The sequence below is a fragment of the Rhamphochromis sp. 'chilingali' genome (genome assembly GCF_963969265.1).
Source record: "Rhamphochromis sp. 'chilingali' genome assembly, chromosome: 20".
NCBI lineage: Eukaryota > Metazoa > Chordata > Actinopteri > Cichliformes > Cichlidae > Rhamphochromis > Rhamphochromis sp. 'chilingali'.
The window spans coordinates 15,637,206-15,661,168 of NC_137947.1; the positions used below are offsets into that span (position 1 = coordinate 15,637,206).

At 40.2% G+C, this 23,963-nt stretch overlaps 3 protein-coding genes across 13 annotated transcripts in view; 2 read left to right on the plus strand and 1 right to left on the minus strand.

Moving 5' to 3' along the window:
* Nucleotides 1–12,128, plus strand: part of LOC308387920 (A-type potassium channel modulatory protein KCNIP2-like) — a 130,042-nt gene extending 117,914 nt beyond the window's left edge. For 2 of the 10 annotated variants that reach the window (XM_080868312.1, XM_080868310.1), the window contains exons 2-8: nt 8,267–8,391; nt 8,518–8,587; nt 8,945–9,015; nt 9,226–9,333; nt 9,544–9,648; nt 9,791–9,853; nt 10,108–12,128. In XM_080868312.1, coding sequence (XP_080724438.1) covers nt 8,267–8,391; nt 8,518–8,587; nt 8,945–9,015; nt 9,226–9,333; nt 9,544–9,648; nt 9,791–9,853; nt 10,108–10,155 — 590 coding nt within the window. In that variant the 3' untranslated portion in view covers nt 10,156–12,128. The other 8 variants (XM_080868305.1, XM_080868308.1, XM_080868311.1 and 5 more) reach the window with 8 other exon arrangements.
* Nucleotides 12,129–12,327: 199 nt separating this feature from the next.
* On the minus strand, nt 12,328–17,862 carry cox15 (cytochrome c oxidase assembly homolog 15 (yeast)). The gene is made up of 9 exons (XM_080868301.1): nt 17,686–17,862; nt 16,296–16,480; nt 16,063–16,185; nt 15,738–15,924; nt 15,032–15,199; nt 14,838–14,919; nt 13,820–13,974; nt 13,561–13,674; nt 12,328–13,477 (listed from the first exon to the last, which is right to left on the minus strand). The coding sequence occupies exons 1-9, from the start codon at nt 17,758–17,760 to the stop codon at nt 13,346–13,348; spliced, it is 1,221 nt and encodes a 406-aa protein (XP_080724427.1). The 5' UTR covers nt 17,761–17,862; the 3' UTR covers nt 12,328–13,345.
* Nucleotides 17,863–18,084: 222 nt separating this feature from the next.
* Nucleotides 18,085–23,698, plus strand: cutc (cutC copper transporter homolog (E. coli)). Of its 2 annotated transcripts, none has more exons than XM_080868495.1 (9): nt 18,085–18,222; nt 18,414–18,492; nt 18,747–18,806; nt 19,977–20,186; nt 21,986–22,021; nt 22,236–22,369; nt 22,492–22,519; nt 22,615–22,720; nt 22,868–23,698. In XM_080868495.1, the coding sequence occupies exons 2-9, from the start codon at nt 18,423–18,425 to the stop codon at nt 22,977–22,979; spliced, it is 756 nt and encodes a 251-aa protein (XP_080724621.1). In that variant the 5' UTR covers nt 18,085–18,222; nt 18,414–18,422; the 3' UTR covers nt 22,980–23,698. The 2 variants fall into 2 exon arrangements, with proteins under 2 accessions (XP_080724621.1, XP_080724620.1); XM_080868494.1 differs by having other exon boundaries at nt 18,168–18,309.
* The last annotated feature ends 265 nt before the right edge of the window (nt 23,699–23,963 follow it).

The following is a 23,963-nucleotide window of genomic DNA, read 5'->3' on the forward strand; positions in this document are numbered from 1 at the left end:
TGCAAGTCTTTGAGTGTGGACATTGAGATTGGGTTCATGGTATCACAAGACCATTGTTCTCATCCCGTTTCCTATAAAAACTTAATATTGCTTCCTCCCTAGCCATGACCATGAGCCTTCTATATCTGTTAGTAGTTATTGTATTTAAATATATATTGCACTTTTCCTCTTAACATCTGAACCATGTAGCAGTTTAGAAAACATTTTTTTTCCGTCAGTTATTTGTTACTGAAATAAGAAAACAAATAATAATGTTGCCCTGCTGACAGGAGCTGTTTATTAGAAAATGTAGAAATGCATTGTTGTGGAACAAGATTATCAATTACATATTTTGTCATTTCATTTGGAGGACTTTTTGCAATTCTTATGCCTCAGTACATCGTTCTTGTTACCACCACTCACAGTAATCAGTTGTAGGTGTTACTTAATTTCAGGTTTAGCACTACAGACAGTCAATTTTTGCACTGACAAACGAAGAAAATGACTTTAGTGTGGATTGGCCGCATCTTGCCAATAACAGATCCACTTATAGTAATAAGGTCATGACTGGATCCAATATCGGTTCAGCTGGGATATCTCAATTCCACTTAGAAATATAATTTCCTTGATCATGTATCCATTATACACTGTGCTTTAGAAGGCTCATAACTTTATTACCTGTTGTACTCACTCATGCCTTGTGCACCTTGTTGAAAGGTTAAGTGTCTAAATCAGTTTCCTATCCACTCTGGTACATTAAATCCATTATTTTCTAGGGGGAGGGTGTTGTTCTTTTGGGGTTTTTTCAGTGTGTCTGTCTGTGCTTGGATGTCAGTGTGCCAGATGTGACAGCAATAGATCTCATTCCAGCTGAAATGTTCCACGCTGCGCTGGAGTTCAAATGCAATATTTGATAGCCAGATTTCACCTCCAGGCTGTGTGTTTGTGTGTTGACTTTATACTCAGGGGAGATTGTCACATCTGTGAGTTTGTCCACAGTCGTTGCTGGGTCAGATGCTTTGCCACTCTGTCATCGCAGTTTTTCCCCTCCCTTATGTTAAGTCTTTTCCTGCTTCTTCTCTGCCTAAATTTATCCTTCCATTTCCCATAGCTGCCTCTTTTGGAGTGATTATTTGTTTTGGGTTTTTTTTTTTTGCATTTGCTATTCTTATCGTTATTTGTCTTTGACCATTCCTTCTCGCCCCTCCTTTATCTTCCCCTCTCATCTCTCCATTCATTCTTCTCATCTGTCTCTCGCATGTCTCCCCCTCTCTGTTTCCCCTCTTTACCTACAAGTAGTACTACTCTATCCTTCCCCCGCCTCAATTTCTCATCCCCCTCTTTCCTCCCTTCACTTCCATCACTGACCCAATTAAACATGGGGAGGGACACAGCAGTAGGAGAGTGACGGAGGTAAGGCAAGAAAGAGAGGGAGGACAGGCAGAAAGAACAGAGAGTTTGAGTCAGCAGCAAGAAAACCAGAGAGAGTCAGAAAACAATTGCCACCAACCTGCCAGGACATACACAGTGCATTGTCCGAAGTTCACCTGGAACTTAAACCACCTTTGACAGCCTCAGAGGAGGTGGGGGTGGAGTAGCAAGTCGAAATTCCTGCTGCCACGCACTTACCACTCTCGAAGAAGAAACGAGGAGAATAACAATCTACCTTCAGTGAAGACAGCGGGTGGGGAGCTGTGCGGAGTTAGGATGGCTGAACGCCGGGATATAGCTGGAGACTGAGAGGCTGAAGAAAAAGACATTGCATTCTGGGCTGGAAACTGAGGGAGGGGGGCACGGTTGCCCCTAGGCAAGAGAAAGATTTTTGGTGATAGGAAAAGAGGGAGAGGAAGGGGGAAGGATGCATCTGTTCTTCCAAGACAAGTGGGAGGTGGAGGGGCTGCAGACTGTGGGTATCCTCCTGGTGGTCTGCAGTTCCCTCAAACTGATGCACTTTCTGGGGCTCATCGACATTTCTATGACAGGTAAGAGAAATTATTCAAAAGAAAAAAAGAGGCACGGAAAGGGTTAAATTGATAAATATAGTCAGGGGACAGCTGGAAGAGAACACTTACCTGGAGAGGCAGGCGTCTGCATATGTATTCATGGTGGGTTTCTGTGTTTGAGGTTAACATGAAGTAGTTTTAGCCTAATTCTTTCACTGCCTAGCTGTTCAGTCTGTCACACCCATTTACAGCCCTGTGTAGTGTGTGTGTGTCTATGTGCGTGTGTGAGAGAGAGAGATCTTTTTTATGAGGCTTGGTGTATGCTTGGTGTATCTGTGTCTCTCTATGTCACACATAAGTTCAAAAGTATTAAAACTGCAGCCCATTCAGTACCTCGTTCATTATAATCAGCCACAGGCTATACGTGACATTTATTAATGCGACGAGGACCTGCATTTTAAAATATTCTCATTGTTTTGATTTAAAGAAAAACTCAGTTTGTTCATCATGAAGAGCTTTACAGTGTTCTCTGGAGAGTTTTAGAAAGTCTGAGAAAGGCCACCCTTGTGGTGTCTTCAGGCGTGTCTACGCCTCGGCTTAAAGAGTGCTGATTTCCTTTTCCTTTTTTTTTCTCTTGTGGGCGAGCAGGTTAGGGCATTTTAACATTTTTAGATGGTGTACAGTAGTGAAGCAGATACAGAATGGGGGAGGGAGACAGAGGGCTATTATATGCAATAAAGGAATTAAACCAGCAGGTTGCAGCTATGTGAAATGTGTCTTAACCACAGTGCCACCAGCGCACCCTGAGGCCACACATTTTTAAGGCTGCATGGCAGACTGGGACCGTGCTGTTTGGAACAGTCAAGCTTTTACCAGACAGCAAGGCTGTAACAGTGGAGGCATTTTGGGAAATTCCTCTGCTGCACTGATTTTGAGCATCATTCTCTCTCTCTCTTTTGTTTTTGGGTTTTTTTTTTTTGCCTCCAACCTTACTAACTAGCTTGATTGCAGTTTAGAAGAAAAAGAGGAAGGAGAAGTGGAAAGTAAAGGTAAAGGTCCCCGGACTCATTTGAAACTAAAGGTGCTTGGGGAACTAACTGAACCACTTTTAAAATGTAGCTCTGCGTGGCTTCACTCCTAGAGATCATAACTAAAAGTCCCAGTGTTGGGCTTGCAGATACACTAAGCAGTACAGTGTATCTGTAATGCTTGCTGTCTTCCCTGTGGTTCAGGGCTTACACGTGATTTTCTGCATTCCTTGAGAAAATCCTCAGATTTCTCAAGTTTAGGAAGTTCCTTCAAAAGTTACTAAATATTGCCAAAAATGTGCTGCCACCATTTTACTAAAAATAGAGCTGTTCTCTTATTTACTGAAGTGTTGTGATGGTCTGTCAGTGTGCCCTGAGGGAAACTATCGCGCTCTAATTGCATCACTACAGGGCATGCTGGGTAAGAGCATTGTGATGCTGCACAATAAGGAACAGTGTTTTTTTTTACTTTTCTGCCTACTCAGGCCAGAATGAAAGAAGTTCTGGTCTCATTGTCAGTGCCACTCAAAAAACAATTTTAACTTCAAAGACTAGAGAACAAATTGATCACGTGTCACTTCAGTAGCTCAAGGAGTAGAGTAACCTACTTGTTTTTGACATAGGACTCTGTTAGTATGGAGGATAATAGATAGATAGATAGATAGATAGATAGATAGATAGATAGATAGATAGATATGTGTGCATATTAAGGTTACTGCCTCTGAGATCAAATATCTCTATTTCAGGAGAATCGTATCCATGACATCTAAAGCACGTTTACTGAGACATCAGAACAAGAAATGTTAACGCCAGAAAAGGACAAAAATACAGACAAAATAACAAAGATGGAGCGAGGGCTTTAAAAGGGAGCCAGGAAAATGTGTCTCTAAACAAGCACATCTAATCACTGACAGTCTCCAGCAGATTTGGCTTTTTATGGGTCTCACAAGTATTTAAAACTCAGTGTTCCATGTGGAGCACAGGCAGTAGATATCACAGCAATTTTTTTTGTTCATTTCTGTTTGTTTTTGTCTCTGTTTTGGCCTTCATATCAGTATAACACATGCTGATAAGTTCAAACTGTAATCTGGAATGCTACCCAAGAGAGTTTCCAATCATAGAAATGTTATGATTTAGCATTTTTGCTGTACTAATATGTTGATTGCAGTGTTATAATTACCGGTACAAAAAATGTCTGGTTTTGGAGCACTAAAAACAATTTAGGTGTAACTAGTGTCCATACATTGTTGGTATGCTTCTTTACTCTCTTTCAAATTGATGTATTGCACACTGTTGTCACTTCTTTGACACCTATAGTTGCTATTTATGTTGAATATGATGAACTATACTGAGCGATACGCTCATATGTTAATTAGACTAACAATACTCTATGAAGAAATTACAAGTAGGTAATGAAACACTCATCTCAAGGTCCATTTAATAGCTGTTCTGAAGGTTTCTGGAAGTTAAGATATTAAAATATCATAAAGGTCATTAATTTATTCATTCATTTTATGGCTCCACTTACTCCATGATTAATCTTTTGTGGGTTACACTGGACATTTTCTGACTTATTTTTGCACATTTCATTGGTTGTTAAGCATTTGATAGTTATGTCTGCATTGTTGTCAGCTGATGAACCTGTTTGCAACAAAAAAAAACCACACTTGCCCACAAGCAGACCCTTGTGCCTATGGCTGAGCCTCTGTGAGACTGCTCGATAGAAGAATCTGGTATGCTTGGAGAGCGTGCTCTGCTTGTTCTGGTTGCAAATGATGCCAGAGCCACATGTTGTCAGGAGGGCAAGAGCCCCTGACGCTCCACAGAGCAGAGAGATAACAGGGTGAGACATAACAAAGGCGAGATAAATCAGTGGGGGTGCTGTGGTTGTGTTGGTTTTCAGTCCATCATGTCCTACTTCATCCCTCAGACTGCTGGGGTCCTCCTTAAAGGGATATGTGGACTTCTTTGCAGTAAGTACCCAGGTTTATCTGTGCCAATGTGTTTTACGTCTACTAATATCCATTTCGTGACACACAAAACAATCTCTGGTAGATGTTATGGGCTCTGGCTGGGTTTGTTTTTCTGTTCACCCTTCTTGCAAATTGCTTTCAATCAGTGTTGGGGAGTAACGGAATACATGTACCGCCGTTACGTATTTAGAATACAAAATATGAGTAACTGTATTCCGTTACAGTTACCGTTTAAAAAGGTGGTATTCAGAATACAGTTACTTTGTTGAAATAAATGGAATACACTGGGGTACTTTCCTGTTTCATTTTGTCGCGGGTCAGGACTGTTTGGGTTTTGTTTGACAGCTACGTTCTTTTGTTCCAGGCGGCAGCGTTACGGTTGCCATGGTTACAGGGCGACGCTCTCTCTCTCTGCGACTGTGTGTTTCCTGGGTGAGAGAGCGCCTTTTCGTTGTTGTTGTGCTAAGCTAACAGGCAGAATGCTACAAGCATAGCTCTAAAGAATGTAGCATCATGTTCAGTGTAGTCCGTGCTGCTGGGAGAATGGACTGCCATACACGTTATGTGTCTGTGAGCGCTAGGAGGGAGAAAAAGGGGAGTGGAAAGGTACGAGCAGTCATCGAGCAAAAACGGGAGCTGGAAGCATGTAAATATAATAATAACCACTGCAGCCAAGAAGAGTGCCTGACGAGCCCAGTTGTAAGTAAGCTATTAAGACTCGACTGTACACTGTGTTCGTGTTTTCCTCCGAAAACAACAAGTTCCGTTGGAGCAGCCTTTCAACGCCTCTCTCTGTCTGTCGCAAGAAAAGTTGACCCACACAACAAAGTAGAGCTATTTTTCGGCTACCAGCCGACAGGGACCCCGCCGTATTATGCTGGGCTTACACTGTGCGATTTTTTCAGTCGCGCGATTCAGCTCCTGCTCAAACTGTACGATTGACTCGCAGGGGTTAGAAGTTCATAGGTCACGATGCAGGGTCTCACACTATACGGCCCGATGCTCTGATGCGACCTGAGTGCTCACACTGCGTCCATAAAAATGAAGGTTATAACAGAAATTCTGTCGCTCGCTCTCCCTCTCCGTCTTTCACTCACACAGACACACCACCACCATCAACTTTGCTAAATTGCTAATGAAAAACATTGGTCAGGCAGCTGTGATTGAGCAGCAGTGTCGATCCAACTATTTTCACGGTTGTTGTGGTCGTGATAATTTTGTGAGGCCACATCGAAAGGGCTCGGATGGTTCTACAGGTTGTGCCTCCATCGCTTGTGTCCAGATCACACGCTGCACTGCCGTGCTACGCCGTCTTTTTCGCTGACATTTGTGTTTGCGCGTGCGCAGTGTGGCAAACTGCGGTGACACCCTCACGACCAAGAGATTGATGATCGGGAGCTGGTCGTGAGGTGTCAATCGCTTCTCGTTACCTCACGTATACTACACGATGCACGACGCACGATGAAGGCCAAAATCGGGCCGATCGCCAAAACGATCGCACGACTCAAAAATCGGCTCAAAATGGGCCAAAAATCGCACAGTGTGAGCCCAGCATTAGTCAGAGGTCCCTTTACTACAGTTCGGAGTCGCGGACCTTCAGTAATAGTAATAAATCACACAGCAATAGTACATTCACGTTGTTGTAAAAAGCATGATAATATTGTAGCGGGTCAGGGCTGTTCGGGGTTCTGCTTGTACAGTTATGTTTTGTGTATGTTGCCATGGTGACGGGTGACGCCCTCTCGCTGCGACGGTGTGTCCTTCCGGGGTCAGAGGGCGCCCTATGTGTGTTGTGGTTGCCGCGCTGAGCAGTTAGCTGGTGGCAGTGTGTTCTTCTGCAAATGTAATAAACGGCTGTGCTCCCTGGCTAGCTCACGGGAAGCAAGACCAAACGATACCTCCGTCTCCTCCTTGTCTGAACTCGCCACAATATATTAAGTAATCAAGTAATCCAAAGTATTCAGAATACGTTACTGTCATTGAGTAACGTAACGGAATAGGTTACAGAATACATTTTGGGGCATGTATTCTGTATTCTGTAATGGAATACATTTTAAAAGTAACCTTCCCAACACTGCTTTCAATTACCACCAGTGTGTGAATGTGTGTGTGAATGGGTGGATGACTGTGTATAGTGTAAAGCGCTTTGGGGTCCTTAGGACCAAGTAAAGCGCTATACAAATACAGGCCATTTACCATTAAGTGGTTGTTTAACCTGAACGTGAGTACAATGCTGGTTTATGTTTTGAATTGGTATACTCGGCACTAATATTTCTAAAGTCAGTGTACTGGATATGGCACCGTGATACAAATCAGTCTTATGAGGTAAACTGTGTGTTTATTGGGGTGAGCTGAGAGCAGGTGGTACTATCTACAGCTTGAAGTTGGTGGTCTCCCTTTGCTAAGCCAAGTCAGCAGCATGAATCCGTCTGTTGTTGAATCTGTCCGTTGCATGACTTTATAGGCATGTGTGTGTGTGTATATCACAGTATGTGTATCTAACTCTTGTGCTATGGTTGGTGATTTCAGGTAACCCTTCCACCAGCCAAAGCAAAAAAACCATAAAGCAGCGATTCCTCAAACTGCTGCCGTGCTGCAAGCCTTCGACTACCCCCTCAATCAGTCAAAGCAAGTGCTCTTTCACTCTATACATCTCTGCTTTCTCCTACTTGCCTCTTTAGTCAGTTGAGAAGACTGGCGCAGACGCTCGTGTGGATAAAGTCACATCAAAACATTCAGGCTACACATAAATCTACATACACCCTTACAGACTCCAAAAACTCTACAACTATCTGGTGTTGTGGATTGTGGGTCAGAGCTGTTTTTCTTTTTGTGATTTGTGGCGTGTGCCATATATTTGGGTACTGGAATGTGTGTGTGTTGGTATGTAATATACCAGAAATACCATGTTTACAGTACAGAGGTCAAAGTCAGGTGCAAGCTAATAGGTTCCAGCTAGAATGCAAATGAAATAAGAAATATCTGGCAGTGTCTTTACTTTGAACTTTTTAAATGTCTCTTCCATTTTTACGAATGATAAACCTCTTCTTCCACTTCCTCACAGGCCACTCGTTGTCTGTAGTGTGCTTCAGCTTTTCAGATAATACTTAAGATGCTGCAAAGATGTGTGGAAATTTCTAGCGTAATCTCACAGCTATGTATGGAAAATAGTGTTTGTTTATGTTTAATTTATTAAAATATCACAAGATATCATAAAGATTTAAACTTTATGATAAGCTCAAGATCTGTTTGATAACTTCAGCTAGATATCTTGGCCAGGTCATGGCTACACTGGGGGTTAATGTGGTGTAGATGCTAACTAAAACTTATCTGTCCCTCACAGACAGCGTGGAAGATGACTTTGAGTTATCCACTGTGTGCCATCGCCCTGAAAGCATGGACAAGCTGCAGGAGCAAACTAAGTTTACCAAAAAGGAGCTCCAAGTCCTCTACAGGGGCTTCAAAAATGTAGGTCTGGTTACAGAAGACAGTGAGAAAACAGGGGTTCTAGTTGAATGTGTGCATATCCTGTGCAAGATGGGAATTAATGAGTTTACATTTTTTTAAATGTATTTTCTTTATTTTTTTTCCCAGGAGTGCCCAAGTGGTGTGGTAAATGAGGAGAACTTTAAGAACATTTACTCCCAGTTCTTCCCTCAGGGAGGTGAGTTCTCCCAGCAATAAGCACGAAGAAGTCCAACAGTGCCAGTAGTTTCATTTATTTCAAAATGAAATTAAAACAACAGTTGTTAATGTTAATTTAGCTTTTTGTCATGACAGTGAAGCAAATATAATTATCTTACTCTAAGTCTACTCGGCTTGACTGAGGTATATGCACTGCAGAGAGGCAAAGTGATTTTTCATTTCACAATATTTAGGTTGATGAAATGTTAACCACTCACCTCCAGTTGTATTTGAAATTATTTTTATATCTACTCTATATTTAGACTGCTGCTAATCGCAGCTGTTCAAAGACATGTTTTGAGGGCACACGGGTTACAGTAAGTCTCTACCTTTGCAGATTCAAGTATGTATGCACATTTCCTGTTTGAAGCCTTCGACACGAACAAAAACGGCTCGGTTAGTTTCGAGGTAAGCTCTATTCTATTCTTACATTTCAGCTTCTTTTGAGGAATAAAGGAAGATGTGTGCTCTTCTGAAATTTGTCATCACTTGTGTTTGCACACAAATATGTATTTGTACACCCAGATTAGGCTGTGATAAAGGTTTGACTTTATTTACTGTGTCAACATTTAAGTAAAGATAACACAATGCAGGAAATCGTTCCCGCTTTTGTTGCAGGACTTTGTATTTGGCCTGTCTATCATCCTGAGAGGGACCATTAATGACCGGTTAAACTGGGCATTCAACCTCTATGACTTGAACAAGGATGGCTGCATCACCAAAGAGGTAACACACATGTGATTGTGTTGGATTTGTTGATTTCTTGGTCCCTTTGAATTACTTGCTGATGATTACTCATTATCAATATTTTGCAAGTATGTAGAGATTTCTGGCAGAATATTTATCAATGACATTTTCCATCACACAATAAAAAAAAATAATTTTTTATGGGAAATTCTCAATACTGTTTTCTCTGTTTCTCGATACACTTTACAGGAGATGCTGGACATCATGAAGTCCATTTATGACATGATGGGGAAATACACGTACCCCACCATGCAGGACGATGCCCCAAGAGAACATGTGGAGAGCTTCTTCCAGGTCAAACAAAACCATGTTTTCTTTCCCCCTCGTTTAATGATTGTTTAAAAGCAGAAAAATATTGATGGCACCAATATTGTTTTGGGGAAAACAATGATGCTGTTAGCCAAATAAATGTCTGGTTGTTGTATTTTCATTTCAGAAAATGGACCGGAATAAAGATGGGGTGGTCACCATAGATGAATTCATTGAGTCTTGCAAAAAGGTAGAGCATTCCAAATCCTGAAGGAGTATTGAAAACATTTTTAGAAATGCACTCCTTTAGAATCCCACCACGCTAATCATGTAACTACAACTGGAGAGAGAGCTAATTGTAGCATAAAGAAAGTCAGGGGAGACATCTAGTCTTGCTCTTTCTAGGAAATCACTGCACCTGACCAAGAACTATTTTCTGCACATAACTCTCCATAAAGCCACAAATTGCACATAAACCCATGCACATCTCTTACCTCTTTGTAGGATGAGAACATCATGCAGTCCATGCAGCTGTTTGACAATGTCATCTAAACATCTGGACCAGTGAGGACACTGGCACCAGAGAGGGGTACGTGTGTGTGGGTGTGTAAGAGGAATACGGGATTGAAGAGAGAGAGAAAGAGTCTGATTCCATGTGTGTTGCGTGTGTGTGGCTGTCTCCCGACTTGCAAGCTTGTGCTCGTGTCTCTGTTGAGAGCTGAGTCCTGAGGACACAGAGAGGGCCCCCTCCCTCTAACTGGACCCCCCAGTGGCTTCCTCCAAGCAACAAAGGAGAGTACCCAGCGCCCATCCTCATCATGCAGAACCTTATGTTTTATCCCAGAGACACAGAGAAAGCAAGCAAGCAGTGGGCTCACAGCCACCTGCACACCTAACACCCAACCAGCCCCTGCCTGTTTTATTTGAACTTTTATTGCTCTTGCTGACGGAGGGACTATCACAGCCTTTTAATGGTTGAACTCAGAAGAAGGATGCTCTCCCAAAACCCTGATCTCAGATCACTTTTCCCCTTTCCTCCGTAATGGCTGAGAGATGGCATTGTGAACCTGATCTTGCCTCTGCGGATGTGGGTAACACCTTCCTGGAGCCGTTAAGACTCATGGCTCATTTGCTGGCCATACAAATAGAAATGAATCTACAGCCACCTGGTGGACAAGAGAGAAAAAGACACTTCCTGAGGGAGCAACCAACAAACTGGTGATCCGAGCGATTCCGTCTTACGGAGGGAGCTTCAAACTCGTTTTTTCCACAAGGGACTGATTTAAATATCGCATGATGATGTCACTAATATCTACTTATGTATTTACAGAGATACTCCAAAGTCTGCTCGTCTGTCTGCTGTCCTAGTCATTCACAGGTGCCTCACCCTTTGCGTATGTGTGCGTGCATGTGTAACAGGAGATGTCATCTGTCTTACAAATGTAAGACTCTTGTGACACAACACCCACCTTCATTCACAAGATTTCGGTAGAGTAATTCCCGGCCTTCCAAACTATTACAATCCTAACAGTAGTTGTCTATTGACTGTTGTACATTTTCTAGCATTCCCAGTGGTGTGATATTAGGCTGTACAATGTGGGGATTGCACTATAATTTAATGAGCCGTTTTGACCCTAGCAGCTTCTCTCGACATGGGAATGACATACCACAATCGTACTAGTCTATGAATATACATTCAAAGAGAAGATTATTAGATTGCAGATTGTATTTGTGAACTTATTGTAATCTGAAATGTCATGTGGTTGTCACAGGTTCTACCACTTGAAAAAACACAAAAGTCCCCACACCCTTTTTGCATTAAATCTATTTCCATTTCAAGGAGGCATAAAGTGATTGTGTGTAGCAGGGGAAGACAAAGTTTGATAGCAGTTTTCTTTTTTCTGTGCCCCCATTGTTCACTCCATTTCTTATTCTCCCTCTCTGTAACACCAAAGAAAAGATATCAATTAAAAAGGTACATAAAGCCACTTAAGGCAAGACATTTAGCCCACCTGTGGGTGAAGACAGAGGGAGTTACTGGGTATCAAGCTGGATAAGGGGCAATCAGAGATAAGAGGTAGACTACATGTAGTTTATCTGCACGCTGTCAAGTGCAATTTTAGGTTGTGAACCCATCCATTAGGCTCAGATTAATTATTTTAGAGCAATTTGCAACCACTTATTTGCTTCTTTTCACACTAGAACTAAGCAACACAAATGTGAGATGATGTGAGGCACTCGGGCCGTAATTAAATCAGCCAAGTGTCTTAAAAGCTGAAACAAACATGAAATAGCAATAATGTTCTCCACTCACCCAACGTCTCCTTCCTCTCAGAGCACACTATAACGGCCCTGGTTAAAATATGCACTTCCGGCCCTGCAATTTCTTATTTTTTTTATGTTCTGCAGTTTTTACATTTATACGTTCTGGAAGAATGGTTTGGCTCTGATTGTTCCTGCCCACAGTTACGTTATTTTCCCCAAACACAAGGAAAACCTGTCTATACCCGCATGTACTGTGTCTAGAACAATGAAAACCTACTAACCCGTGGTACTGACTGTCTAGCTAGCCTAAACTGGTTGCATAGCATATTCAAAATGTGTATATTTTGTACAGAGATAATAAAAAAACAAAAAACACAGTTACTATGCAAAATGGACTGGCGTGTGAATTTATCAGACTATACATAAATTGTCTTTATTAAAATACGTCCTTTCAGTGAGATAAAGTACAAAGTACCTGTAGCAATAACATTTGACATTTTGACCTGTCACAGCAGGAAAAAACAGTGTATATCAGCTTAAGTGAGGACCTGCTTTTATTCATTCTGGTACACTTTCAGTGCTTTGGGAGAGTCATCATAAATTCCCCCTTTTTCCACATCTGTGAGTCCAAAAAAAGGGAAATAGGCAATGTCCATAATAATATTCAAATTATGATTCATCATAATGTCAACAGGAAACATTTACAGCTTAAATATACATAATTACATAAACCATCCCAGGAGCCAGGTCTCCTTCCACTAACAGGCAGTAGTATCTATGCAGATTCACCCGACCATGTGACAATTTCATAACCAAAATGTCATCCAGAACATTTTTTAAAAGTGTGAGCATCAACAAATACAGTAATTCAGTCTACATTTCTGAAGAACCAGCTGACTCCAAACCATGTACACAGCCTTCAACTGCCAGGTTATTAAAGCTGAAAATTTTGTTTTGTTTCGTATGTTCTAATGAAATTCCTGGCACAGCAAAACACTTCACAAGTTGGGTTTCTCTGACAGCAAAAGCTTTCGCAATCATTTGAGTGTATTTCTGATGACGGCCTTGATGCATATTTTTTTTTAAGGACTCTCCTGTGTAAAGTATCATGAGCACAGCAAGTGGGACATGGATGACCGGTGGAAAAAAAATCTCAAGTAAAACTGAATTTAATGAATGTGATTTCTTTTTTTCCCACTTTAGGAATATTATCTTTATTTAAATAAAGTTTAACTTGTATTGTGATTTCTATTACTCGTGATTGGGGGAAAAAAAGATTGCAATGTGCAGGGGTGAAATTGTTTGAGCTTTTTAAGTGGGGGCTGACATACCCCACTGAACAGATGCTTCAGCATATACAGAAAAGTCCATCATTAAATAAAGAACACAGTTTCATGTTTTTCGAGTTCACTACTGCCTCTTAAAACTTTGACCTGCAGCGACCAGGGATAGGTTTTCTCTGTAAAACAGCAGAAATTTACTTGGGCATTCTGCGAAGCTCTGCCAGAACCCAAATAGCCAGCGAGAGAAGAGCCACTGAGCCAGACTGGTGAGTTGCAGCCAGCGGAGTGGGGACATAAAGTAACAGCGTGGCGATACCTAGTGCAACCTGAAAAGCACAAAAGCACAATTTGTTTATACTGAAGGGTAATGGACCTATTTGTATAGCAATTACAGTGTCTTCTAGCCTACCTGTGTATAGGCCATTGCTGCCAGGAGGCTGATGGCAATCTTAGCCCTCTTGGGAAGCATCATTCTCCTTGAGAACAGATACAGGCCTGTAATTGCAGTCAGAGAAGTAATCCCCTGAGAAAAGAAAAAGACATCTTGAGGGGTACATATTAACATTTCATTACACATCAATCTAAAAGAGTTATAAAACTTGGAAATATTATGTTTAATTAGAATAAAAACAATGAAATGCCAACATTTTTTAGCTATAATAGCATACCAAAATTCTATGATCAAATTGCACAGTGGTGGGATTTTCGAAGAAATTCTTGAGGGTCGGAGAGAAGGCCAGCAGATCATCAGGAATCCATCTATCTGCCATCTTAGGGAAGGAGTTATAAACAAGCCCAGCATCCAAACCAGCGACAAAGGCACCTGTGTAAAGGTACATGCATAAATGATTCAAATACATCTCCATGAATAGAGATTAAACCACATTTGTATTGCCTTTAATTACATTAACTTTACTTTTCTACACAGCCGCTCAACCCATTTGCCCTCTAAGAGCCAACTTTACAAAAGACCTTTCGATTAAAATCAAACCAGATGAATAAGCTTTTTGTTTCAACATTTACCAAAAGCCAAGATACAGTACTCAAATTGTAGCCCAAAAACATTACATGGGGTAGCAGGCCAAATGTCTTTCCTCAAACCATAAGTTTCAGAGTCAAAGTGCGAAGCTTCATACAGACTGTGAGGTGACTGGCGTAGTATGCGCCTGTTAAGAGAGGAAATGTGACACTATATACACTTAGGGTTACTCTAATGGAGTCAGCTGTGAGTTGCCATGAATGACTCTGAGTGACTGTCACTCTAGTATTCATTAGTCAGTCTTGTTGTGAATTTACAGTTGAAGAATTTTATGTAACACATTGTGCTTTTTGCAGACGCAAATAAGCAGAACACTTTGAAGATGTATTGTGGACTCCTACTCTTCCGGGACTGAAAACCATTTGCACATGTCAAATTCTAACTGCTCCTCTAGCATCATTGCCATTTACCAAGAGCTTCCTATGTTCTGTCAGAACAAGTGCCACTTTAAAGAACACCTATGCTTCTATGATGGTCGTCTTCACTATTAACATCCTGCTTTTTGAGAAATTTCTGTGCAATTTTGCTGTAGTTACAGGTAGTTCACTTTGTTTCCCCAAAGTGGCTTGAGACTGAAAGCAGCACTTCGGTAGACAGATTCTGCGACCCCATTTGTGACACTGAATTCTCTTAAGATCCAGTATTACCTGAAAGAGCAGTGAGGAAGACGAGTCCACCAGTACCCTTGGCAAACCTCCTGAGCTGCATGAGTTTTTTGGTTTCTGCTATCTGTGAAAAAGGTGCCATTATTCAAGTTAAAAAAAAAAAAAGACTGTTTCACTTTACATTTCTCCAAAATTTATCATTTGTGTTTTTTCTGTAGGCAAGAGTCCCTCTGTACCCTGTGAGCTGGCAGCAGCAGAGTAAGCCCTGTCCACATACTGGCACAGTAGAGCAATAAGGCAGAACCAAGATGGGCGCTCAGACGATACTGGCTGACACGAGGGATGTCATGAGACTCGGGCTTCTCCTCCAACCCGCTTTTCACCATGTACCACCCCAGAAGGCCCTGACAAAACAAACACATGTATACACATTCCTTACTTTACATTTATAATAAACCCGATGGTGACAATAATTAAATATTAGTACAATCAACCTATTTAAAGAAAAAAAAAAAAAAAAAACAATGCTATAAGTGACTGAGAATTAGCTATGACGTAAATCCAAAACACATCTGAAACTAACAACGCAGCCTGTTCAGTACAGCTGATTCCTTCTGTACAATTCCGGCTACTTTTACGCTGGAGTTTTTAAACTTGTCAGTGACAGACTAACGTCTCAATATACGGAATGATAATTATAGCATAAAATATAAGGACTCAGAAATGTCAGCAATGTCAGTGTGAAAAGAAGCTGCAACTACCAGAATATAAGTGAGAGAATGCACAAAGAGGTAGAAAGCATTGAGGGACAAATAAGTTTACTAATGGCTACTTCTGCAGGTTATGATGTAGGCTCAACAAAGATTCACTGCAGAAGTCTAAATCAGGCATGAGGTAATGATTATTTCCAGTGATCTTCTCATTTCCACAGCTGTGTCTTACCTGGAAGAAGACAAATCCACAAAGACCCAGCACTTTTCCCTTCATGGAGCGAGTGAAGTATCCTTTTTTCCAGAAGTAAATAGTAGGGAGGATGTATGCCAAGCCAACCAGCCTGCCCCACATACGATGTCCCCATTCCATGTAGAAGATAAACTTAAACTCTGGCAAAGTCATGTTATGGTTCAATCTAAACAAACAAAACACATAATAATACCAAATTAACTAATTGCCGCATTAGAGGCCAGACCAATACATAACACAGAGACACATTTAATTAAATTTATCAGGCCTTTATGTACTGTGATTCTGAAAAATGAGACCTTACATTTTGAATTCTGGAAACTGCTGGTACTTTGAAAACTCAGCTTCCCACTCTCCTTCTGACTGTGGTGGTTTCATCTCTCTCACCAGATGCCAATCAACCATGGAAAGCCCAGATTCTGTCAGTCTAATAAAAAAAAAAATACATAAAAATACAGCAATGTAGTAAATGCCTGTTAACAGTACTTCAGTGAGTAAGTAGTACATACAGACATACTAATTTTAAAACGTGCGTACCTTGTGACACCACCCAAGACAATAGCCCCAACCACCAGTCCACTGCAGCCAAGTAACCATCGACCCACTATGCGATTTGAGGCTGCATTGGGGACAGAAGCTGCTGCTGCTGAAGTGGACGTTCCTCCCTCCACTGTGACGGTGCTGTGACCTCTCTTCAAGAGCCATTTTCGAAGCGGTGAACGCTAATGTAAATAAAAGGGAGAAGTGGCTTGAAATGATGATGGACAACACAAGCATTAAAGCTTCAACTTTACCTTATTATAAAAATAAAAAAAAGTCATTTTAAATGTCATTTACACTCAGCACCCTTCATCCAGTACATCGACTATCCCTTCTCTGCACATGTCCAACCCATCTCAACCTTTATTCTTTAATTTTGTCCGCTCAACCTGAGCTGTTCCTGTTATCTGCTGTCAGACTCCACAACAAAGACTCTGTGGATGACCACACATATGCAGACACACACACACACACACACACACACACACACACACACACACACACACACACACACACACGTGCAGTACCACTAAGTGTAATTTATCTGACGAAACATAGTATTTTATTCTATTTTATATTGCATGTTATTCCTTTTATCCTATTCCACTGATTTTCTTAATTTTTGCTGCTTGTAACTTTGCACTGTCCACTTTCTGCCGTGACCCAACAAATTTCCCACATGTGGGACTAATAAAGGTTTATCTTATCTGTCACAAATCACCCCTGGCATTGGTCTCCACCCACACCCACGACTGCCTGCACTTTCTTCTTCACTGTGGCTTTGGATGCAGTGACACCCCCACCTTGAACCCATCTGTCACTGCTACCCCACACCTCACCAGTGTCTAGCTGTCCTCCAATATAGTGCACCACACACATATACTCGCATATAAGCAGCATGTTAACAAATTACGAAAGCACAACACATGTAAGGTGATTCTATAGTTTTAGATATGTAAGAGCTAATTAACCTACTTTACTTCAAGCTTATAAACAAAGGCTTACGGTATTGCTGAATTTGATATCACTATCTTTTCTGAAAATTTAGTTACTGATAAATCAAAAACCTTCTTAAAGGGTCTATGATATTAGTTCTTCCATTCTGAATTTATTTTTTCAGCTCAAATGCTAATCTAAGAGTTTGCATTGCCTAGACATGGGTGATGTAAGTTAGCTGTTGGACGTGACTACTCTTGAGTACACCTAAACACCTAATGTTACCTGTCCTAACTAATTCAAACACATATTAAAAACAAAGCTGAACAAAGAGCAGCTGACAGATGTGTAATGTGACATATTGTGTATATTACTGGCAGCGTGTGACCTTCCCAATGACGCTTACTTAAGCTATTGGCTAAAATTAGCGGCTAACACAAGTCATACTCACGGTGCTGTACTGAAAGCCCTTTCCAGCACTTCTGCACCCACAAAAAATTGTTGTCCGCAACGACGAAATTAACATCTCTGTGCTCCAAGACTCGTCGCTAGTGCTGAAGCTATCCAACAGTGTTGCAAAAGCTTCAGCACCTTTGTTACTGTGCTGTCACCCGGCTGGTTTCATAACGGCCAGTTTCAACTTTGACCTTCTGACGTCACAAGAAATTTACTCACTAAATAAAATTTATGTCTTTTTCTTTGTCAGGAACGAAACATACTCAACATAAATAAATATATATATATACAACAAAATATATATACATATAAATAATATACCAGGCTTTCGAAATTATATTACACAGACTAGAACGTTTGGGGGGAGGGGGGCTTGTTTTGTCTTCAGGCGTATCCTGCATGGGCGGGCATACGTCGCATTTCGCCCAGTAATGCATCATAAAACGTTTATATATTATCACCCGTCTAATCGCGTGTTTTGAATTCAACGACCCGGAAAACGGTGATCTACGGACTAGCTGTATGAGCTGAAGTAAGTCTCACAAAACATGACCTGACTTCATATCGTTTTTAAACGACTGATACGGTTCCATGAGTCGATAAGACGTGGATTTAACAGGTAGCTGTAGTAGTAGTTAAAACCTAAAGATGAATGAACGTGTTAACTGAGGAGTTTTCACGTAATCTTGTTTGCTCACTAACTGTATTCCTGTCTCTTATTAGACTGTCAGTATGGCAGAGTGCTTTTTAATGGAGGTGTGCGTGGACTCAGTGGAGTCTGCTGTCAATGCTGAACGAGGAGGTCAGTAAAGTGAACAGTAGTGAACACTGTCATGCCGTACTATTATTAAACTCACTGTGGCGTGCTTGCTAGATTGGTCATGCACAGGCAGTTCTACTTAAAAACAGAGTTAACGGTTGCATAATATTGAAGTGTTAGCTCAGACATATCTCTACCATGAGTATTAAATTGGCACGCAGTGTTATTTAATTCCTCAAAGATTACAGGCTGTAAAAGTCTATATAGGTGTAATCAGAACTTGTCTGTCCTGGCAGGTGCGGGTCGACTTGAGCTGTGCTCTAGTCTTCTGGAGGGTGGGCTCACTCCGAGTCTAGGTGAGCATCTGCAGATACCCCTAGCAAAAAAGAAAAGAAAAGAAAAGAAAAGCTGTCGCATCAGGCGCCAGCAGATCTTTCAGGTTTTAGTCAACTGGAACTTGCCAAGTTGCATTACTGCCATCTTCTGGAAAATCCTTAAATACTATTTAACAGACGAGGCTTGGGTCAAAAAGACTTTCTACCCTTTCTCAATCACATTACTATGACCTCCATGGAAAAAGAGATCTAATAAGGACTTAGGAAAAAAGAACAGGATGCACATAGAATTTGACTGTTCTTACACACAGCTCTACTTCAAAAGTAGGAGTATGATGTTTAGAGGTCACCTGTGGGTTTATATACCCTTTAACAAATCTAAACATCAGCAGACTATGACATAAAATAGAATAAAAAAAAACACAGTTAATGTGTTAGCTGTCGATTATGGCTATGTTTGTTTTTAATAATAGTCAGGTAGTGTATCTCTTTGAATTATGGGATGTCATTATGTCCTTTTCTTTCATAAAGCCTGCTCTGATGCAGCCTCTGCTGAGAGGTAAAATAAAAGAATAAAAACCTTTTCTTAGTATTTAGAGAACTCGATTGGCTCTTGTTATGCCACCTAGACACACTTCAGTCGGTTAGAAACCTTCCTAAGCAATTTCTTTCTATGTGACTGCAGCCCAGTTCATGAAAGAAAAGCATTAAAGTGTGTAGATCCTTGTCGTTCTTACCGCCCTCTCTGCAGGTTTGCTGTCATCATGTCTCTGAAGGTCATACTGGTTCAGTTTGGTGGGATAAAGTCAGAGACATGATGGATGTTGCTTGTGCTGTGGAGAGTTTTATTTTGGCTGTTATGTCTATTCATGTCTATTATTGGTTTTTATTACTTTTGATGTTCTCTTTTCCGCTGCTTCCCCTACGTTGTGCCATACCAGTTTATTATGACTGTGTAATATACATACCTACTCTCTGTGTTTAGTCCAATACAGCAACCACTGTTGAACAATTTTATTCCACCCTCTGATTCGCAGAGTTTCATATAAATACATATAATGCCTTTATAACTTGAACCCAATTAACTATGTCTTCAGTAGTCCATAGTCTGTACTAAGCATTATCCTATTTTATATAGGAAGCCTGGGCATTTGTTGCATGACACATAATTCCACCTGTACTTTACTCCAGGTGTGCTACATGTAGTGAAGCAGTATGTCAAAATCCCCATCTATGTAATGATACGCCCTCGTGGGGGCGACTTCCTGTACTCCGACCTTGAAGTGGACGTGATGAGAAAGGACATAGAGCTTATGAAGAGCCAAGGAGCCGATGGGCTCGTTCTGGGTGCCTTGACAGAAGATGGACGGGTGGATGCAGAGCTCTGCATGGAGTTATTGGGTATGGTCTCTTTATATATTTGACCTGATTTGTTACATCACTCTAAATAACAATGAAAAGGCCAGACAGAATATATACAGTAACACTAAAAATAAACCAATAGTTATAAGAATTATATCTATGAGTTCGATAGATTGAGGAAACACCATCAACCTTTAGAAAGAGTACACAAAAACATATGCCTTCTTTTAAAATTAAATATTTCTGGTTTATATTGTAGAGACTTGTGATTTATTCTAAATAGTATCCCCAGATTGTTTCCAATACTGCAATATTGTAAATATACTTTCCTAAAAAATGAAATGCAAGTCAGAAAGGCAAAATATTATCACAATAGTGTAGAAGCCACAGAAATGTCATTGCTATGTCCAAGATTTTTAGTCACTTTTCAATGATAAGACAGATCCATAATACAGTCCCAATCAAATGCTGAAAAATGGCAAAAAGTAATATTTTGCATGGTTGGGTCTTAACAAGCTTCCAAGTAGAGCTTCAACATGCAACAAGAAGAAATGGGTGTGAGACAAAACATTTATTTGAGATTGCAATTTATTGAAAACAACGGTTAAACTGAAACAGGCCATTGTTGCCATTTTTCAAGTGGTCTCAAACTTTTGATCGGGACTATTTCTATATTAATCAAGTCACATCAGATTTCCTTCCATTTCCTTCAGTGTGGCACCTTTTATTTAGCCACAAAAAAGAAAAATAAACATGAACTTGCTGTTGAATTGTAAAGTTCTGAAAAAGCTGGCAAAACACACAAGAGCCAATATTTCTGGACCCTTCATTCTTCACATGTTTTCACTTAAAAAGAAAACAAATAATTTACAAGGCCTAAAGCACTTGCAGTCTAAACATGAGCGTTTGACCTTAACTTGGGTTAATTATTTATTAAGGGATCAACAAAAGATCTTCCGGAAACTGTATTAGGAGGTGCAGACATGATAGTGTGCAAAACAATTGAATGTAACTCCTGCACACTGTTTCGCTTACCTCCAAAACATTTATTAAATTACATTGTTTTGGTCTGAATAACCCATTCACATGTATGGAAAAGCATACCAGAAAAGTTCAAATCATCCAATCAGCTGATGGACACTTTGCTCTGTATTTTTGCCGTTAGTTAAGGGATAACATTGAAACAGACACCAGTTTGTTTCAGTAATTTTGTTTTTGTGAAAGAGGAACATTTTACAGGTTGTCAGGAGTGCAGAGAGTTTGAACTAGTAGGCTTGAGTATCCAATATTTGTATTTTTACTATGCAAATATAGCTAATTTATTATGGGACACCACTTGTTATGAAGATGCACAGGTAAAGACGTGTTACAGCAGGCTTGGTAATCCAGTTTTAATCTCACACAAGGTTTCATGTAGCCCGTCATATGTCAGCTCTCCAGAGAAGGAAATGCACTACATCTCCACAAGATAGTTGTGACCCATGTTAAGCGAAATCAACCAGCACCATGAGTTCATCATATTTCCAAAGGTCCTACTGAGACCTCAGAACATGGTAGGGCTAACCTCCAAAAATCAGACACTATATATTCTCTCAAGTTTTTATCACTATCTTTGCATTGTTACTTGCAATATGCAGTATAAAAAAGTGAAGCCAACAATCTTTGATATAGAGTATAGCAGTACAGCTGGCTATGAGTGATGGCTTTCATAAAGGTAGGAAAAAAAATGCTTATATTGCTTATATTATACAAGTCGTATTTCACAGTTTTGCACTTTTGTTTGACATTTTGTACTTTTCCATTTCTTTCTTTTGTTTTCTTACTTTTTTGCACACTAGCTGCTGCCCGTCCCTTGCCTGTCACCTTCCACCGAGGTAAAAGTTTCTTCTTCAAAGTGCTTTTCAGCTTTAAGCTTTTAAAATTCTTTTCAGCTACAGTTACACTTAAAAAGCATCACAAATTCTTAATGGAATAAAAGCCTTACATAATGCTATTATCAGGTATAGCTCCGAAAAGGTATAGAACGTCTTAATGATATATTATTAAGCCTGGGCTTTTATTATGACACTAATCATGATCCTACTGCAGCTTTTGACATGGTTCATGACCCAGCAGTAGCTCTGGAGGCGCTGATATCGTTAGGGTTCGAGCGTGTGTTGACTAGTGGCTGTGACAGCTCCGCTTTGGAGGGACTGCCTCTCATTAAACGGCTTGTTGATCAAGTACGTGTACCCATATGATTGTCTTTCTTTACATGCAGACATATGAAACTCTAATAGCTGTTAGGTTATTGTTCTTGATCTTTCATAAAACCTTTAATTTTCACATCATTTCTACTCAACAGGCAAAGGGCAGAATTATCATAATGCCTGGTTAGTGCCTCCGCCATTGCTCCTTTGTTATTTATGTGTGAATTTTTACAACCTTATTTATTTATTCACTGTCACTGTTTTTGTTTTGATAACAGGAGGAGGCATCACAGAAAGGAACCTACAGAGAATATTAGAGGGGTCAGGGGCTCAAGAGTTTCACTGCTCAGCCCGCTCCAGCCGGGAATCTGCAATGAAGTTCAGGTGTGTTTATTTTCCAGTCTCAGGCGAGAGGTGGGATCTGTCCCTTTGGTTGCATGCATTAGGAGACTTCTTGCAACCTCATGTCGATCTAATTATTATTTTTTCTATATAATTCTCTTCTTCTTCTCTTCTCTTGACGTTGTGCAGGAACACCTGCGTCTCAATGGGAGCTTCTTTCTCAGCACCTGAGTACGGCCTGAAGGTGGCAGATGTGAGCAAAGTCCGAACTCTAAACGCAATAGCCAAAAATACCTTGTGACTGTATAACAGTCATGATAGACTGGAAAAAAAAAATACCTCAAAAGTAATCATGAGTAATAATACTGATGTGTACTGATTAAATTCCATAAATAAATGTCATAATCGCCAGAAAGCTCTGCTTTTTGTTTTTTTTCTTTTAAGATATAAAATCACCAATGAATCAGTCCTTGTCCAGTTAAAGAGCAAAGACATTAATGCATCTCACAGAGTATCTGTGAATAATATGATGTCTATATATGGGAGCACTTCTCTAGTGATATCATCCAATAATGTGCATAGAGAACTACTCATGTGTCTGAATGTGCAGTCTGATTTATAGGATTTGGAAAACAGGTTTGCTAAAATATGTTAATAATTTAAACATACAGGAGATGTGTACACAAATCTGTAAAAGTTCACTTTTTGGGTGTGTGTGTGTGTAAAAGATTCTGTAAATATGAGATGTTTAAAAAGCCCCTCAGCTGTGAGGAGTATAAGAAGCTGAAAAAATGTGTAGTTTGTAAAGTTTTCAATAATAATAAGGCCATTTGTACTCTTCTTTTTTTATTATTAGTGTATAATTCACATACTGAGTCTTTTACACAGGTAAAAACTTTTCATTGTAGTTTTAATTTGTTTTGATGATCTATGTATGCACAAACTGTTATTTTACACAGTCATGAACCTCTGGTCTCACATCTTAATAGATTTTTTTTTTTTTGTTTGTTTGTTTTTTATAGGCATTCATAAAACAGACTAATCCAGGTCAAACAGATTCACACCTCTCTGCACACTAACAAATGACATTGCTACAGTAATGCCCCCCATGTTATGTTCAACTACAGTTGATTTCTACACTGAAAATGTGTATTTTTTTCCTAATGAAAGATAACTGCTTTTTAAAATGGCAAAATAAAATATCAGTTTTACATAACTCCCTATTTAAAGTGATACATAATGCACAGTTGTGACTTCCTGTTTTTGTTTTTTCTCTGTTCATTTT